Raw genomic sequence first — 16,853 nt, forward strand, 5'->3', positions numbered from 1 at the left:
GCAATAGGCTGTGCGTATGTGCAGACTGATAAAAAGGCGTGACTGACTCAAACACACACACACACACACACGAATGAAACACAATGCAAGACCTATTTCTGAGGTTTTTCTGTAAGGCAATATGAGGGATGACTCTCAAAGGCTGAAAACATCTTACAAACATGAGTAACCTTCATTTGCTACTGTGCACACACTTTTCTTTTCACCTTTTAGATTAATTATTCCAACAGAAAGGGACTCTTTTTATTCCTTTTTTAAAGTATAAATGAATGCTTCAACACCTCTGGAAACAAATGAGATGCATCAGTGTCAGCATCGTGTGGATCCATGTGATTCAGTGAAAAATTATTAAGCATTTGACAGCCCAGTTCAAACTGTTGCAAGTGCACTGAAATTCTATGACAGGCCATGTTGATGTAATGGTTTTAATTTCACTAATTTTTTTGTTTACAACAGTTATTTCTCCTTCTCTGCTTTGTGGTGAATGATAATGAACTCTTATCTGAGCCAAAAAATGCATCTCATAAATCAAAAGGGCCAGGACTACAGTTGTCATCTCCAACTCCAGCCGGCACACATTTTTGTAAACTAAGAGTCATTTTAAATAACTCAGATTCTTCTATCCTTAAAAAAAATCAATAAAAATTGCTTCAGGGATTTATATAAATTGAAGTTACACTTTAAAAACATACAAAAAGAACTTAATGTGAGTGAGCTATGATGCTAGTTCTCTCATCCTACCCCTATTACTCTTTCATGAAATTTGGCCCTCATTTTAGATTTCCCCAAATCATCACATAAAAGGATGTAATTTTCTTAATGCACAATCTGTAGCTGTTCAAAATTGGTCATAGCTAGATCATAACTGTCCTCCATTTTGCACTTTTGCTAGCACGCTTAAAGCTGCATAATTTTTTTTTAGCCACTAGGGGCAGAAAAACAGGCTCACACAGCAACAGTACCAACCAGTTATGGTTAACTGATTTTGCACAGAGATCATTTGTTAGCAAACACAACACTGGCAGAGGTTTATTAAAACAGTTATGTCATTTTGTTCATTTTAATCCTCCAAATTCGTCCCAGAGTGCACCAAGGACAGTTAGGGACTTGATAACTATGACAACTGCAATCTGCTTTTTCAGCAAAGTTGTTGTGTAGGCTTGTGGCCACAGTTTCTGTACATCACACTAAACAAACAAAAAAAAATAAGAGGAGTCTTGCATTGAATGTCTAAAAACCTGTAGCTATAGCTGGGTAGCTCACTAGCTAGCTTGTGCTACTTACCATTGGACAAGATCAGGATTAATAGTAGTAGTCTTTGCCTTTGAAAATGTCACCTTTGAAGAGGAATAACATTGGGAGATACGCTTGTTCCCTTTTTACAACTGTCAGTTGCTTGCATGTTCCCTGTGCAGCTCTGTCTCTTTGTGTCTCGTTAGGAAGCACCGGTGCCACTGCTCTTTTTGAAATGACATGAGTGGATTGACGTGTCCGTGAACTGTCCTGTTCACAGCTGTGGGGAGCAAACTAGATTGACATCAAACTGTCTACAAATTTAAAGTTTTGTTCCTGTCCATCTGACAAATACAAGCCCAAATACTCTCTCATTAGCTCTGTTTAGGTACCCATCAATGAAATGTTTGGGTCTTTAGCTAACAAGATGCTTGGGTTCATCAGCCGCTTTGTAACTTTGTCTGTGTGCCAGTTAGGAAGCTGGTGTACAGTGGATTCATCAGAACATTTTTGGCTTGAAATGTCTGCCTACAGGGATGAATGAGAACAATGAGACTCAGCCTTACTGTAAAAACAATGAGCTAAGAAGCTTAAAAGCTCCGCAGACCTTGGTGTCAGTGATTTTTGCACTATTAGCAAACGTTTCACATTACACGGTCCTTTGATTCACTGTTAATATCAAAAAATATAGATTAAAGCAGGTTTAAGGAAAACAATGTGCTGCAAGATTCACAGTGAAGACAATACTGTGTTCATGCACAAAAACACAAATAATCCATACATTCAAAGTGCTGTGATATAATTCCAACAATCATGTTGTCTTATGTGTACAGGCAGCCAAATGTTACAGTGAAGTTTTGACAAAGTCTGTCACAAACACAGTACTGCATGAATTATGTTAAGTTATAGTTAAACTGAGAAAGAAACTCAAATCACAGGGTAAAGTCATTCCAATGAGCGAGAGTTTAGCCTTATTGAGCCTCTCACTGGTCGACCGTCCTCAGTTTGAACCACAGTCAAATTCATCAGCTGAATATTTTCATATCCTCATGTGAATATGGCCAGAGTGAAGGTGGCGCATGAATCATTAAGAAGATTTTAAAAGATTTTTTTTTTTCATATTTATGTTCTCCCATCTATTGCTCATTCTGTAACTGCCATTTACATTTTAGCAAGTCAGCTGGTGCTCTTATTCATAACATCTTACAATCATTAAACAGGTAGTGGTCAGATGTGTGGCCCAAGGACACTTTGACAGGAAACATGTTTTATAACAGATGGGATAATTTGAAAGTGTGATCCTACAATTTGTAAATGGCCTGTCTAACACTGTATGTTACCTTCGAGAAGACAGGTCTTTGTCTCCTCAGGTGTGTAGGTTTAAGATTCTCATAACTTGTTGTTTAAACATCATTTGGGAAAAAGAGCTTTATATACTGTAAATGAAATTTCATTATAGGCTATGCTCACACCACAGTCTCCTGAACCAGTCTAATAACAACATCAAAAGGAGTTCTTGAACTAACACTTGTCCTTTTTGTTTCAGATGTATTTGTGTGTGCTCTCCATCTCACTGATTCTCCCTCAATACCAACTGAGTTTTTCTTACAATTCTTCTTACTTCTTTTCCATTGTTGGTGTTGGTGACCTACACTACCTCAGCCAAACTGCCACAAGCACCAAGATTTTGGCATTTTGTCCTATGTGAATGGATTAACAGTACATAAAAAATACTGCGTTGAGCTTTCAAATAAAAGTTACATAGGAATTCTTTGCCACAGCATCTGACTTTGTATCTGCTCGCATGTGAAGAAACAAATCTGAATTGGGGCACTTTCAGCTGCAGTGTGAGCATTGCCTTGTAGTAATCAATTCTTAATCAGTATGTTACTCTACAGTCTTTTCATCCTTGCTGCTTGACTGAGATTTTACTGCTTATTGCTAATGAATTTGTCAAGCAGATATTACAATTCCACTCGTTTTGTTTCATACACACTCTAATCAGCTGGTGAAAAAGCTAGAACATGTAAGGGATGACATTTTTTTGTTTTTGCCAGATTTCTTCTTGAGTTTGGGCATGATTCCTGCTTTAGGTGAGACCTAAAGTTCTAACATTAAGAGCTAGGGGCCAAAATACACAACCTTAGTGTGGTTACATCTCATATGAGGTTAGCCAAACTGGAGGTAGTCTCTCTGCGAGCATGGCGGTCCATGTGTCCAGACACAGTGAAGATATTCAAAACCTGGTCCACAAACCGTCGTCCGTGCCTTGTCCTCTCAAGGAGGACCACCACGACTGAGTATATCCCAACACCCAAAACTGCAGCCCCCCCTCCAGCCAGCAAAACCACTCCAGAGATGTACATGTCATTAAGGGCTTGGCCAGGCTTCGGCATGTGGTTAGCCAGGGCCAGATGTAGTAGAACCCCTCCACAAATCAACAGTGACAGCCCAGTAATCAAAACCACAAGGAGGTCTGATAAACCGCCACTTTTTAGCATGTCAATCCGTTGCCGGCTTCGAACGCAATTCATGTCCTGCACAGCCGAGCTGAGCAGTTGTTTGAGCAGGACCCCCAGGGCTAGCAGGCAGAGGGCTGTGCCTGCACCAAGCCGCCATTCACTCGAGACGCTGGTGGTGGTGGAGAGAAGCCCAACGCCTCCGAGCCCGCAGCCCAGAATTAGAAATACAGCGACGCAGTAGCAGAGCAGAGACTTCCCTGGATCTCTGAACCACCACAGCTCCACCTGTTCCTCCAGGATGCTGTGCTGAATCTGAACTGGGTCGGCAGGACCATTGAGGCCCAGTTCAGGGCCTCTGTGTCCCCTCAGGGGGGGAAAGTTGTCCAGTTCAGGCATCCTGCTGCCACTCCCAGCCTGCTGAAAAAGGCCGCCACCACCACAGAGGAAGCAGAATCCACTTAAGAATCTTTTCAGCCCTTATTCCATCCACAAACACTGTCAGGTCCAGCAAACAAGTCCCGAGGTTTGAGAGAGGGTTGCTCCGTATGTTATCCTGAAAATCTTAAAGGTGGCTTGATTTTGTGGCAATGAATATAATGCAACTAAATCACTTGACTGAGCTCAGTGTTTTGTAGTTTTATCCACCCTGGTGTGTATACAAAGCGTTCACAAAGTCTGGCATACAGAGATAGGTCCAAATTCTCAAAACATCCACAAAATTTCCAGTCCTGATTTTGCAGAGCATCAGCAGTCACCTAGAAGAGAAGACAAATGTGAAGACTGGTTTTATATGAGCACTAAAATTTGAACTTTTAACCTTTTGTTCTAACCGCTTTCCAAAGAACACAGACTTTAAAAGATCTGATCTGTGCAAGGTGAGTTGAAGAATAACTTAATGACCAGTAGTTGATGTTCTTGCCTTGCTGTATTGATGTAGGAATGCACCCACGAGGGTTTGTCCAGCACACCCTGACATCACTTATGTTTGGTTACAGGTGCAGCAGAGCACAACCCTGACCTCACCTAACAGTGATGCATGGTGTGGCCAGAGATGCAACAGACTTTGAATTGGAAGAATCAGCGCTTGGTGTTGAACTACTCTAAGTTTATGTATCTTCGCTGTGAGTGGCTGATAAAAATCCATCAAATTAAAAGATACTCACACACATACGAGCACACACAGAGAGACAGAGTTTTGTACTTTTTCTGATCACCCAAACTGTGTAAAAAACTTGGTGTGCTGACACTTGCAACCTTTTCTATCTCTCATTATCACTATGCTAATGAGTTGCCACTACAGAGGCGGCTGGATAAAACAAGCATCAGCTGCCGATAGAATAAACAATGCCCATCCACACAAACACACACAATCAAAAAGCTAATGCAGATGTAAATTTTCTGTCTCTCATCTTCCCAAACACACACCCACACTGGCTCACTGGATAAATCCTCCCATTTGAACTCTCCAGTACCTCAAATCCAGTAAATCTTTCCTCTCTTGTGTGGGTGTGTATGTGTGCATTGTCTATACTGTATTGTTGTCTGTAATGTTATGTGTTTTACAACATACTGTACCAGGTAAAGGCTCATTACTCCTGCCAAATGTATTCTTTTCTATTACGTTTCTGTTCAATTCCCCCTCCTCTCTTCCTTCAATCTTTGTCTTACCTCAGCATATTCAATCTCTCTACTGTAGTTTGTAACCTCATCACATCCCTATAACACAAAACATATACAACACACACACACACACACGCTCACACAAACAAACATCCTCAAGGTTATGGCTGGCGACAGCTTGTCTTTTAAAACCTGTCAGCTGCTTTATTTCTATCAAAGTCAGCAGTGCGCGGCACAAGCCCACGCGCCCCAACACAGGCTGACAGGAGTTACAGCTTGTCCTTACCGGTCGTGGATTTCACTAACACAAACACTGCTCTGCAAAATAAAATAAAAAATATGTCAGTCTGAACAGGCGTAACATGATCGCACATTCAATCCTGAAATCTTGTTCTATTTAAACTTGTGACACCTCTAGAAACCAGTTTAAAAAAACACACAGATCTTTCAGATTTGTTTCTCCTGTTTAGAAAAGACTATAAACTAAAACGCAAGATCACATTTCATTTTAGTTTGGACATGTATTGCCTTGCACCGAGGCAGAGCAGCAACACCGTGACACAGGGAGATATGAGGTGCATACACAAGGTGTGAAATGAAGAGTGAGGTAATTACAGCAGAGGACGAGGGGTGTTTATTGGCAACATGCTGTTCTGGAAGCTTTTCACATCCTGTATGATTGTGTATGTGCTTATGTGCTTATGTGTGTGTGTGTGTGTGTGTGTGTGTGTGTGTGTTTTACGAGCGTGAACAGTTGTAAATTAGTCGTGAGAGGTGCAGATATGAAAAGTGCATGTGTGTTGGCATGTGTGTTTATGACATGCTTGTGTTTATTTCACTCAAAAAGACAGAGATGAAGGTGTATTTGTTGTGTGTTTGTGTGTGTGTATGTGTGCTCCCTCATATGTGCACGTGTGTGTTTGTTGAGTCACTAATTAATCCCAGCTGGTTTGAGCTCAGTGTCACTGACAGGTAGCGCCACGGAAATAGCACAGCAATTAAGGTGTGTGCCTGTATGTTTTTTGTGTGTGAGGTTGAGGCACCAAAGGTGTTAAGGTGACAAAAACAATTTATGTGATACACCACCAACATCTGACCCTTTGTCTTATAAAGCTTTTGAAAATATCACCTTCCTTTATATAGCACAAGTTTATGAAAGATTACTCTCTGATTCATTAAATAACACACAGTAAAGTGTAGCGGGGAAGCAACTGGGTGATAGAGCGAAAAGCGATGGCACGCAACAAAGATCATAAGATGAAATCGAACTTTAAACGACACAAATATATCTTACTCCACGTTGTGTTTCTCGCACTCTGATGTCCATTGACACGTACGCACACAGAACTGCTGGACTGTGTCTGCCTTTCCTCTTTTATCACTTCTATGACCTCTAGACTCTATCATATCAGCCGTGTCATATTGGCCTCATAAATATCTTTACAACAGCACTGACTCACTGCTTCGCTCTCCACTGGCCTCCTTTTAAGTAATAGCAGACAGGTACCGAGGTACAAACAATTTACACAACATCACGACTCAGTTTTTCCACAGTCGTCTGATCATCTAAAATTAAAATCACTGCGTCAGGAATGAGAAATTTTAGTCCGCTACACCTGTGCTCTAAAAACCTCCAGTACATTGTATGTCTAACGATCAATCCTCACACCTTAGTTGTGGATTTCACACAACTCCCACAATGTTTTTTGCATATTCATAAAAAAATTATCCACACGTGTACGTGTGCTGTATCAGACTGTGAAACTGGATAACAATCAACAAATAGCATTATTGATAATCCATTTTATCCCTTCATTTGGACCAATTAGGCAGTTTTGAATAGACTCTAAATTTAAGAGTAGGTTACTCATCACAAAGTGAGGTTAGTAAAATATGCTGGCAGAAGCTATATAATATCTGCACCAGTGATCATTACCACAATTTATTTGGAACAGAACTATAGATGACAAAGATTCTAAACGAGTTCCTTTTAAGTGACAGGAATAGATAGTAAGTGTGTCCTGGACACTCAGCCAGGCAGAGAAAACAGAAATGACTGAAGACAGGCTGACGCTAACAGTCCAAACATTCTCTGTTATGCTAATGCACTTAGAGTAATGATGAAAAATCCCAAAGATAATCATAAACCTCGGACATAGAGTATCTCTCGCTCTATATTTGTCTGCCTCTTCTAAGTTATCAGCCTGCAAGGTCACCAGAGGAGCTGTGCTTTGGAGTAAAAACACTATACTGCACTCCAATTACCTGTGAAGCTTTGGGACTCAGGTATTCCCCCCTCTGTTATGTTGGCCCGCTGAATTCATTTCACTGGCCATTAGTGTCTCATTTTATTGTTGATGCGTAGTTCTTTTAAAATTGGTTGTCTGCCATTATATGCTAATCAGAATGCCAGTCAGCAGAGTAGGTTAGAAGACAGCAACGACATCCAATGAACCTAGAGTAGCCAAAATCGTGCTTCATGTAAAATTTGCAGGGATGTTCAGGCAAAAGAGTGCAAAGGCACATTCCCTGATGCAAAGCAGATCTTTGACAAGTGCAGAGGTGTAATGCAGTGTAAACTCTGGCATACATGTAAATCTATGGAAGCTCTTACTGGAGTCGCACATGTATTTCTTTTTTTGCTGTCAGGGAAGGGCTTATTCTGCTTTATTCAGGTGGAAAGAGCAATAAAAGAAGTGTCTTGCTTACTGTAAAAAAAATCCATCCCGCATGTTGATTTGCATTTTAAAATGGCAATATTTTTGCCAGGCAATTGCAGCTCTTCTTAGGCCAGAGGGGAAAGGAAGCGTGGAGCTCAGAATGAAACTTCTGTGGTGTTGAGTAAAACTTCACACTTCACACGCTGGTTTTCCTTTGGCATTTTTAGACTTCTTGTGATTTCCTGTGTCTTTTAAATAATGTCTCCTATATTTAGAATTTTATCAGTGTTCACATCTTCTCTCCACACAAGCACAGAACAAGATATCTCCGCCAAATAATCAAAGCAAGAATATGTCAGGCACAATTTAGAGGAAAAAAACAACAGAGGTCCTTCTGGTCCTGCTGTTGAATTTCCTGCTGTGTGCGTTTTTATCCTAGGGCCTTGGGTTGGGCTGAAGGGGAGTCCACGGGAGACTGGGCGATGTGTTGCCTTGGTGACAAAGCAATACTCTCCTCTTCGCCTTCCTGTCTCCCCCCTACACACAACTCACACAACCCCCTCTCCTCTAGTCAGGCGTTGATTCTCTTGGCGTCCCCACTGGCGAGGAGAGGGGTCAGGGTTGGCTCCATCTGTCTATGTGATGGGCATCGGTGCCAAGCGCCATGGGGGCTGGAGGGAGAGGAAAGAAGGCTCGTGTGGAGTGGGAGGGTAACGGATGTTTCTGAGCTGTCATCTGGGACTCCGTATGGGGTAGAAGCTGAGGGTGAACCTGGGGCAGCGGAGTGGGAAGGGGCTGAGGGAATGGGGTAGGGATGACGGGGTTAGAGGAGAGGGGGCTGACGGTGGAGAAAAAGGCTTGGGGCTAGGGATAGTGCTGAGACTTCAGTGCTGTTGTAATGGTTGCAAATGTGGCTGGCAAAGAGAAATGATGCTGAATAGGTCTTTATGCAGACAAGCTGGATCTTTCTTTCTTCTCTACAGTCACAATGGACAGCCGAGGCAGCCCGGGAGCCACACACTGTCCAGAAACAGTGAGGAGACAATGGCCGAGTCACTGTCACAGTGTCACTGTCCTCGCTCTGCCAGGGCTCGCAGGGGAAAGCCTAAGACAAGAGAGAAAGAAAGAACTCTTTATCAGCTGTACATACTGCACTGTAAACCCACCTCTATGGCTCACCTTAGCAAGGCTTACCTATTATTCCCCTGTACTGCCACTGAATTACAGCTTATATCTCTCTGACAGCAATTGCATCTCTAGTAACAGATGTGTGATTATCATACTGATTTACAAGCTCAATCAAAATGAGCCACTTAGACATAAAGAAGGGAGAGGATTCACAGATGTGCCCTTCAACTGAAATTATATAGATGCAGTTATTTTTCCTCACAATCCAGTGCTTTCTTTTTAGCTGTGCTAGCCATGTGTGGCTCCAGGGATGGCAACGTCGGTCAGTCCACCAGATTGATATCGAAACAACCATCGGCTGGACTGCCATGAAATTGTGCACAGACATTCATGGCTCCCAGACAATGAATCATCAATAATGACTTCTTTAATCCTGTGAGTTTTCATTTAGCGCCACTTATCCAGTGAAACATCTCAACATCAACCTGTTGGATTGACACAAACTTTTGTACACGTTCATGGTTCCTTGATGAATATATCCTAATGACTTTGGTGACCTTTCCTCTAGCAACACCATGATGTCGACATTAGTGGTTTCGAATGCAATGTCTGGACAACCATTGGATAGACTGCCATAAAATATTTTACACACATTCATGGATTTGGTGACCCCCTGGCTTTTCATCTAGCATCATCAGGTCAAAAGTTTAGTTTGTCCTGCAAAACTAATGATATTCTTATCAGCCTCACTTTTACTTTGTGTTTGGTGCTAATTAGCAAATGTTTACACTGAAAATAAGATGGTTAACAAGGTAAACATTATTATACATGCTAAACATCAACATGTTAGCATTGTTACTGCAAGCTTGTTAACATCCTGTCATCGCCTCACAGAGCTGCTAACCTGGCTGTAGGCTTTAAGTCTTAACAGACAGTGATATTACTGGAGACTTAAAACAGATCCCACCAATTTCATTCTCATCCTCTTACTCTCTGGCTCCTCTCAGATGGTTTAATTCCACTCTTTCTGAGCGAGCTCATTTCTCAGCTTATGGCACGGCATCACCCCGACCGGCACAACCAGCCAAGACCTGCCCCCCTGACACCTTATCCACACGCAAACACACTCTCGTCTCCATCTGTTTTCCCTCCTATCCTTATCTCCCCGGTCTTCCACACCTTTCCTTTCTTTCCCCGCTCCCCTCCTCCTCTGTCTCATCACCAATGCTCTTTATCTCCCTAACTTCTTATCTCTCCTGTCTGCTGTCTGCTCTGGCGTTTTGGTGTCGGGGAGAGAGATGTGTGTGTTGGGTGGGTGAGGGGCTGGGGGGGGGGGGGTTACTTGTCTTTGCCACAGATCCCCCTCTGGCTCCAGGTAATACTGCCTGACTCAAAGCCCTTGTGGCATAACACATGCACACACACACACACACACACACACACACACACACACACACACACACACACACACACACACACACACACACATATACACAGTGGGCTGCATCTGTTTTCATGTTGTGGTGTTTACATTGTTTTCTCAGTGAGCTTCTGGCATCATTACCCCCTCGTAACATGCTGTATCACTTCCTAGCATCCACCTATTAATCAGCCTTAGTAAAATTTCTCAATATTGTTAAACACACATTAAACAACAAAGGCACAGATAATCAGAACCTGATTCAGGAAAATGCAAAGAAAACATTTTCAATCTGTTATCTAATGTGGCATATGGCATTTCCCTCTTTTTAAATAGAGCTTCCTCCTCTCGGTGGTACACACTGCTGCTGCTGACAAAAATGTAGCCCAGCCCAGTCTACAGGCTGTGGGCCCCATTCAGCCACTTTTCTACAGCAGGAGTAAAATATGGCTCTCAAATGCTGGGTCCGATTCAAAATAGCTTGGACATTTCCACTTCTGTCAAACAATCTACATTACATGATTTTTTTTGGGGGGGGGGGTAGGTTGAGGAAATTAACTGAGTGACATGCATAATGACTAAGCTCTGTGATAACCCCCTTGATCCCTGCATTGGAGGAGTGATTGTTGATTACAAAAAAAAACCTCTGGGCAGCCACTTGCTTTTCTCTGTCGTGCACAGCTGCAATATTAAAACGGTAATCAAATCAGCAATTAACATGCTGGTCCCCTTCTGCTTCACTCCTGCTGACGATGGGAAAGAGGCTACCTTTTTTTTTCTTCAGTCTTTGTTTCTTTAACCCTCCTTCCCTCCACTTGTGGGTTCAGAGATGATATTCAGCATATTCTAATTTGATATTGGCTGTCTGGCAATAATGATTGTAATGAATGAGAGGCTGGCTCGATGTCTGGCTGTCTATCTTGTTTGCTGACTACCTGAAGTGACAGACTGCAGCACCACCTTATCTGTAAGGCTGAGAAACTGCTGCATTTCTAGCCACAGATGGATTTCCATGAAAGTTTGTGTGGACATTTATGTTCCCCATAGGATGAATCCTACTGACTTTTGCTAACCCTTCACTTTTCCTCTAGCGCCACCATGATGTTGATACTTTTTTATTCTAGTAAAAGGTCTTGACAACTACTGGATGGATTGCCATGAAATTTTATCCAGATATTAATGTCAAGATGTATGTATGGATTGTAATGTACTTTGTGTTAACGTGTTTAATGTTAATGTTAGATGTTAAACTAAGATGCTGACGTTACACCTTCAACAACATTATATCTGCTAAAAATCAGCATGTTAGCATCGTCACTGTGAGCATGCTGATGTTAGCTTTTAACTTTTAAAGCACTGCTGTACCGTCTCACAGAGCCCATAGCATGGCTGTAGACTCTTGGTCTTGTAATGAAAAATCTTGCATAAAGCAGGTTAAAGGACATGGATGGTGATTTTCTATGTTTTTTCTTACTGTCAACCAATCTCAATGAATTGATCCTACTTACAAGTATTGTGTGTGTATCCAAAGCCTGATATATCTTATTACTCTGTGCCGTACATCTTTGTTGTTGTCCAAAAGCTATTAAAAAACACTTCATTAAGCCACACTGTTGCACAAGGTGACATATTCCTTCACCACAGAGTTAGGGTGATGGTAGTTTGTTAAGAAACAGCTTCCAAAGACTAATAATAGCGTTCACGTTTTCAGTTTCTAAAGAGTAGTCCTGTTTATGGCAGACACCATTGTACATGTGCAGAACGTGGTTCCATTTACAGTGTTTCGTGAGCTTGTTGTGCTTTACATCATAACCTTTTGACTTTGTATTACATTGTAAATTTCTCAGAGAACTTAAGTACACGGAACTGCTCTCTGGAGACTAAAAACGTGACTGCTGTTATTAGACTTTGGAGCCGTTTCTGAACAAACTGCTGTCACCACCACTGTGTGACTCATTGACATGTTTTTAATAGTTTTTGGGCAACAATTGAGGTCTACAGCACAGAGGAATAAGATGTATCAGGCTTTGGATATGCAATACTTCTAAGTATTATGAGTTCATTGTTGGTTTGGCTCTGCACATGAGATTTGTTGACAATAAGAAAAATAGAGAAAACCGCCAGTCATAACCTTTAATTTATGATTATCAATTTCAGATGGCTTCAAGAGAATTTCCTCAACACAAAAATAGATAATGTAATCTCACACCAACTCTGAACTGAACTGTTTGAATTGGATTGATTGTCTTATAGGTGAATGCATAATACATCCAGAGACAGAGGTGGACGTACAGCTGCTATTGACGACACACTACATGCCTGACTCTGTGTATCTGCTGACTGTGAAACAAAATGCCTCTCGGGGATATTTAAGATTCTGCCCTACTCTCTACTCCACTCTGTGTCTGGCATCCATGTCACACAACACACACACACACACACACACACACACACACACACACACACACACACACACATACCCATACACTCACCTCACCTACACACCTCACCTATACAGAGCTCATATAACTCCACCAACACTCAACCACTTTGAACGGTCATCTACAGACTCAATCACCAACTCTCTTTGTTTTTCTCCTCCTGTTCTTTCATCCAGCACTCTGTGTTGACTTGAGGCTCTTTTCTAATGAGGTCTCTATCACATGTTGTTTTCAGCCTGACTTGTTTTTAAGTAGTAGACTTCATGCTAAAAGATCTTTAAAGTATTTTTTTGGTATAGTGAGAAAGACAGCATGTAAACTCATTCAGATGGCCCTCCATGATTCATCGTCGGTGTTAGATTATTTATAACAGAACTATATGAACAAAGTGACACAGGGGGTTATGCCTGGATAGTGTATTGATCTGTTCCAATCGCAATAGCTTGAATACAGCATCAACAACACTTCCTCTCTTTGTGGTTTATGGATTTTCCACAATGCAGCAAAACTGACCTCTAGGTAGACAGTACCTAGAGGACTGTACTTTGCACTTGGTAATGTTGGGCCATCCCACTGGTGCAAACGTTAATGTGTGACAACATATTTTACTTCCTTGTTTTGAATGGAAACTGAATATGTAAATCATTCTTCCAGGGAAGTCCCGAACCTACAAACAAAATTATACACACAAATTATATTGCTGCTACAGGGGAAAGAGTGGCACCATAACCCACGCTCAAATTATTTATTAATAATTTTTTCTTGGAAGTCATAATTGAATTCATCAAGGACAGATGTCTCTGAAAGCACCATCTTGTCTGCTAACATATCATTTTATAAGGAATTCATATCCAGTTACAGGTAGAAACACTGAACACTGTGTGCTCTGTGAACAGAATACAACTTTTGTGTTTGAAAATTCTATCAGTTATTATTTTAGTTTGTCCTTCTAGAAAGTACTAACAAACAGAAGCTGCTTTTCATTTCAACACTTGTGATGACTCTGAAGATCATTAGAAGGATATGATAGGGTTAGAAGTTGATTAAAATAACAAGAAAACTAATAATACCATACGAATAAAGGAATACTACATGGAATTGAGCAATACATAACCAATAACTTATTGTTATTTTATTGCATTATTTTTTATTCACTAAAATTATGAATAAAATTCTTAGTAAAAAAAACAACAAAAAAACAATTACAAGTAGCCTACTACATCAAAATCATCTTCATGTTCTCATGTTGACCTTAGAAAAAAAAAAAGAAAAAAGGTGATGGAGATTTTGAAAGACACTAACACATACTGAGCAGTAGGTAGGTTTAGATTTTTAAGTAGTTATTAATAATTATTTTGTCACGGTAGCTTAAATAACTAAAAAGATCCAGCTACATTTAGGCTACTATTGCAGGTTTAAGTTAAATATGAACTCACTAGACTATTGATTACCAAACATATGCTGCATGATTTCATACATGAATGCTAATAACATTGTAATTCAGATTTTTTTTTCTTTTTAATATATTTTTAGGGGGATTTTAAGTCGTCATTGTAGTGACAGTGGACCCACATCCCACGCATCCCACATAACCGCAACGTCTGCGGTTATGTGGGATGCGTCTTAACCAGTATGCTACCGAGACGCACCAGTAACTATCATTCTCACTATTATATTTGGCTAATTGGTGTTTCTTCATTGGGGAATAACGGAGATATGGAGAAATTACCACCTAAAAATTCCTCACAAATAAGTTTAAAATTAAAATAAGAAAAGAAATGAAAAAGCTGTTTTTTAAAAAAAAGTTGTAACGGGGCAGCTGCTTTCTTTCTCTATCTTGTTTATCAGCAGCCTTTCTTACCTGTGCGCTCAGCTGCTCAGACTCGGTCTCTTCTATCCGGCAGGTCCGTTTCGTCTTTAATCCAAATTCCCAGCCCGTGTCGACGGTTTCAAAGTGTCAGTGCCACCAGTCGGTGCAAGCCATTATGCCTTCACCCCTTCTTGGATCACAGGGGTCCAAAGCAATGCGATGCAGGCTGCTGAAGGTGCCCCGCTTCCTGCCTCAGCTTTCTGAAGCCCCACAGTCCCTCTGCTTCCTCACCGGACGGACTTTCCCCGTTTAATGCAGGTGTGGCCGCGCACGGCGGCAGGGGACGCCGGTGGGAGGGGACAGAGAGTCGGTGGATCGACCTCTGCACCGCCGTGGGTCCCCCGTAGGGAACCGCAGCACATGACACGGGGTGTGACAGCACTAATAAATAAAAGCCACTCTGTGATTGCGATATCAACCGATGAGCTGTGGGCTTATCGCTTTTACAGAGCAGAAGTGGTTTAACCCATCCAGTCCCTAAGGAGAAAAAAAGCAATTTGTCTTTGTCCTAAGCTCATCAGTAACGGTCATCATTTAATAATTGTCATAATTGATTACCAATAAGGTCACTGCATCAAGTAACCTTAATGTTTTTTCATTTATTTATCACTTCAAAGGCACATAAACTTTATTTGAGATTTTGAGATTGAAAGTTCATTCTTGACCTTGAAAACAGTAGTTGACAAGACAATATGAACACGAGGTCCATGTAGTAGCTGTACTGGGGATTTTTATCTCACGTGATCTTCCTCAGCAGATGGAGTTTGCCCAGTTGTCATGGAGATGTAGATGTTCAAATTTCCATTTTTTCTGGGCACTTTAAGAGATTGTTTTGTCGGTTTTGTTTGTGATATTCTTGTCTTCAAGAAGAATTAATATCTTGTCTGTGTGTTCATCATATATTCAACTTTGTGTGTTTCCATTAACTAACCAGCTTGATAAAAGAAGTAATAAGAGACACATTTTAGACACATTTGGTCTTAAACCAACTTTATTCTATTCTCATATGTCTAATTTGTGTCATTTTACCGCATGGTTTCATAAGCAAAATTCATTAGTGATTTTGCCTAATAGTGACTGAAAGACTGACTTTTTAGATGCAAATGTGAACTAACAAGTTGTTCCATCCATCCATTTTGCAGGGGTTTTGAGTCACACTGAGCAGTGGTGGAAGTAAGCCTACTCAGATCCTCTATTTAACTAAAAGTAGGCCTACCGATACAGCAATATAAAAATACTCCATTACACTTAAAATCCTGCATGAAAAATCTTCCTTAATTAAAAGTACACAAATATTAGCAGCAAAATTTACTTTCATCCCTCTGACTGATCAACTATAATATATGACATCATTAGATTATTAATACTGAAGCATCAGTGTGTCAGCCGCATGTTAGTATTGTAGCTGCTGGAGGTGGAGCTAGTTTGAGCTTCTTTATAGTAGTTAGCTAATTTAGTCCAGTGGTTCCCAACCTAGGGGCTGGGCCCCTCCAAAGGGTCACCAGATAAATCTGAGGGGTCGTGAGAGGATTAATGGGAGAGGAAAGAAGAAAAAACAAAGTTCTGATACAAAAATCTGTTTTCAGCTTTTTGAATTTTTCTTTGATTTTTGGTGAAATTTTGGATCATTTGAACATTTATTGAAATGAAACCATGTGAAAAGTTTAGAGGGAAAAATCACTATATGGTGGAGCTGTTAACAACTCATAGACATCCGAAATGAGACCCCGACTACACAAATCAAAAAGCCAAAAAGGTTGGAAATCACTGGTTTCATCGTTAACAATGTGTTGTATTTTAAAAGCTTGTTATACTATCTATGTGTCAAATCTTAACTAAAGTAACTAAAGCTGTCAAATAAATATAGTGGAGTAGAAGAAATGTACTGAAGAAGTACTGTATGAAGTAGCATAAAATGGAAATACTCAAGTAAAGTACCCCAAAATTGTACTGAAGTACAATATTTGAGTAAATGTACTTAGATAAGTTCCACCACTGATATTGGGTTAGCGGTGGGCA

The 16,853-nt window shown here is 40.8% G+C and overlaps 1 protein-coding gene across 1 annotated transcript; it reads right to left on the bottom strand.

Moving 5' to 3' along the window:
* Positions 1 to 1,968: 1,968 nt before the first annotated feature.
* LOC122988812 (transmembrane protein 125) lies at positions 1,969 to 15,234 on the bottom strand. The gene is made up of 3 exons (XM_044361436.1): positions 14,826 to 15,234; positions 8,025 to 9,080; positions 1,969 to 4,450 (listed from the first exon to the last, which is right to left on the bottom strand). The coding sequence occupies exon 3, from the start codon at positions 4,089 to 4,091 to the stop codon at positions 3,393 to 3,395; it is 699 nt and encodes a 232-aa protein (XP_044217371.1). The 5' UTR covers positions 4,092 to 4,450; positions 8,025 to 9,080; positions 14,826 to 15,234; the 3' UTR covers positions 1,969 to 3,392.
* Positions 15,235 to 16,853: the final 1,619 nt, after the last annotated feature.

This window comes from Thunnus albacares, chromosome 9, assembly GCF_914725855.1.
Source record: "Thunnus albacares chromosome 9, fThuAlb1.1, whole genome shotgun sequence".
Lineage (NCBI taxonomy): Eukaryota > Metazoa > Chordata > Actinopteri > Scombriformes > Scombridae > Thunnus > Thunnus albacares.

Bases quoted from the DNA above. Each gene is read 5' to 3' on its own strand.
- LOC122988812 (XM_044361436.1), bottom strand. From the start codon at position 4,091: ATGCCTGAACTGGACAACTTTCCCCCCCTGAGGGGACACAGAGGCCCT.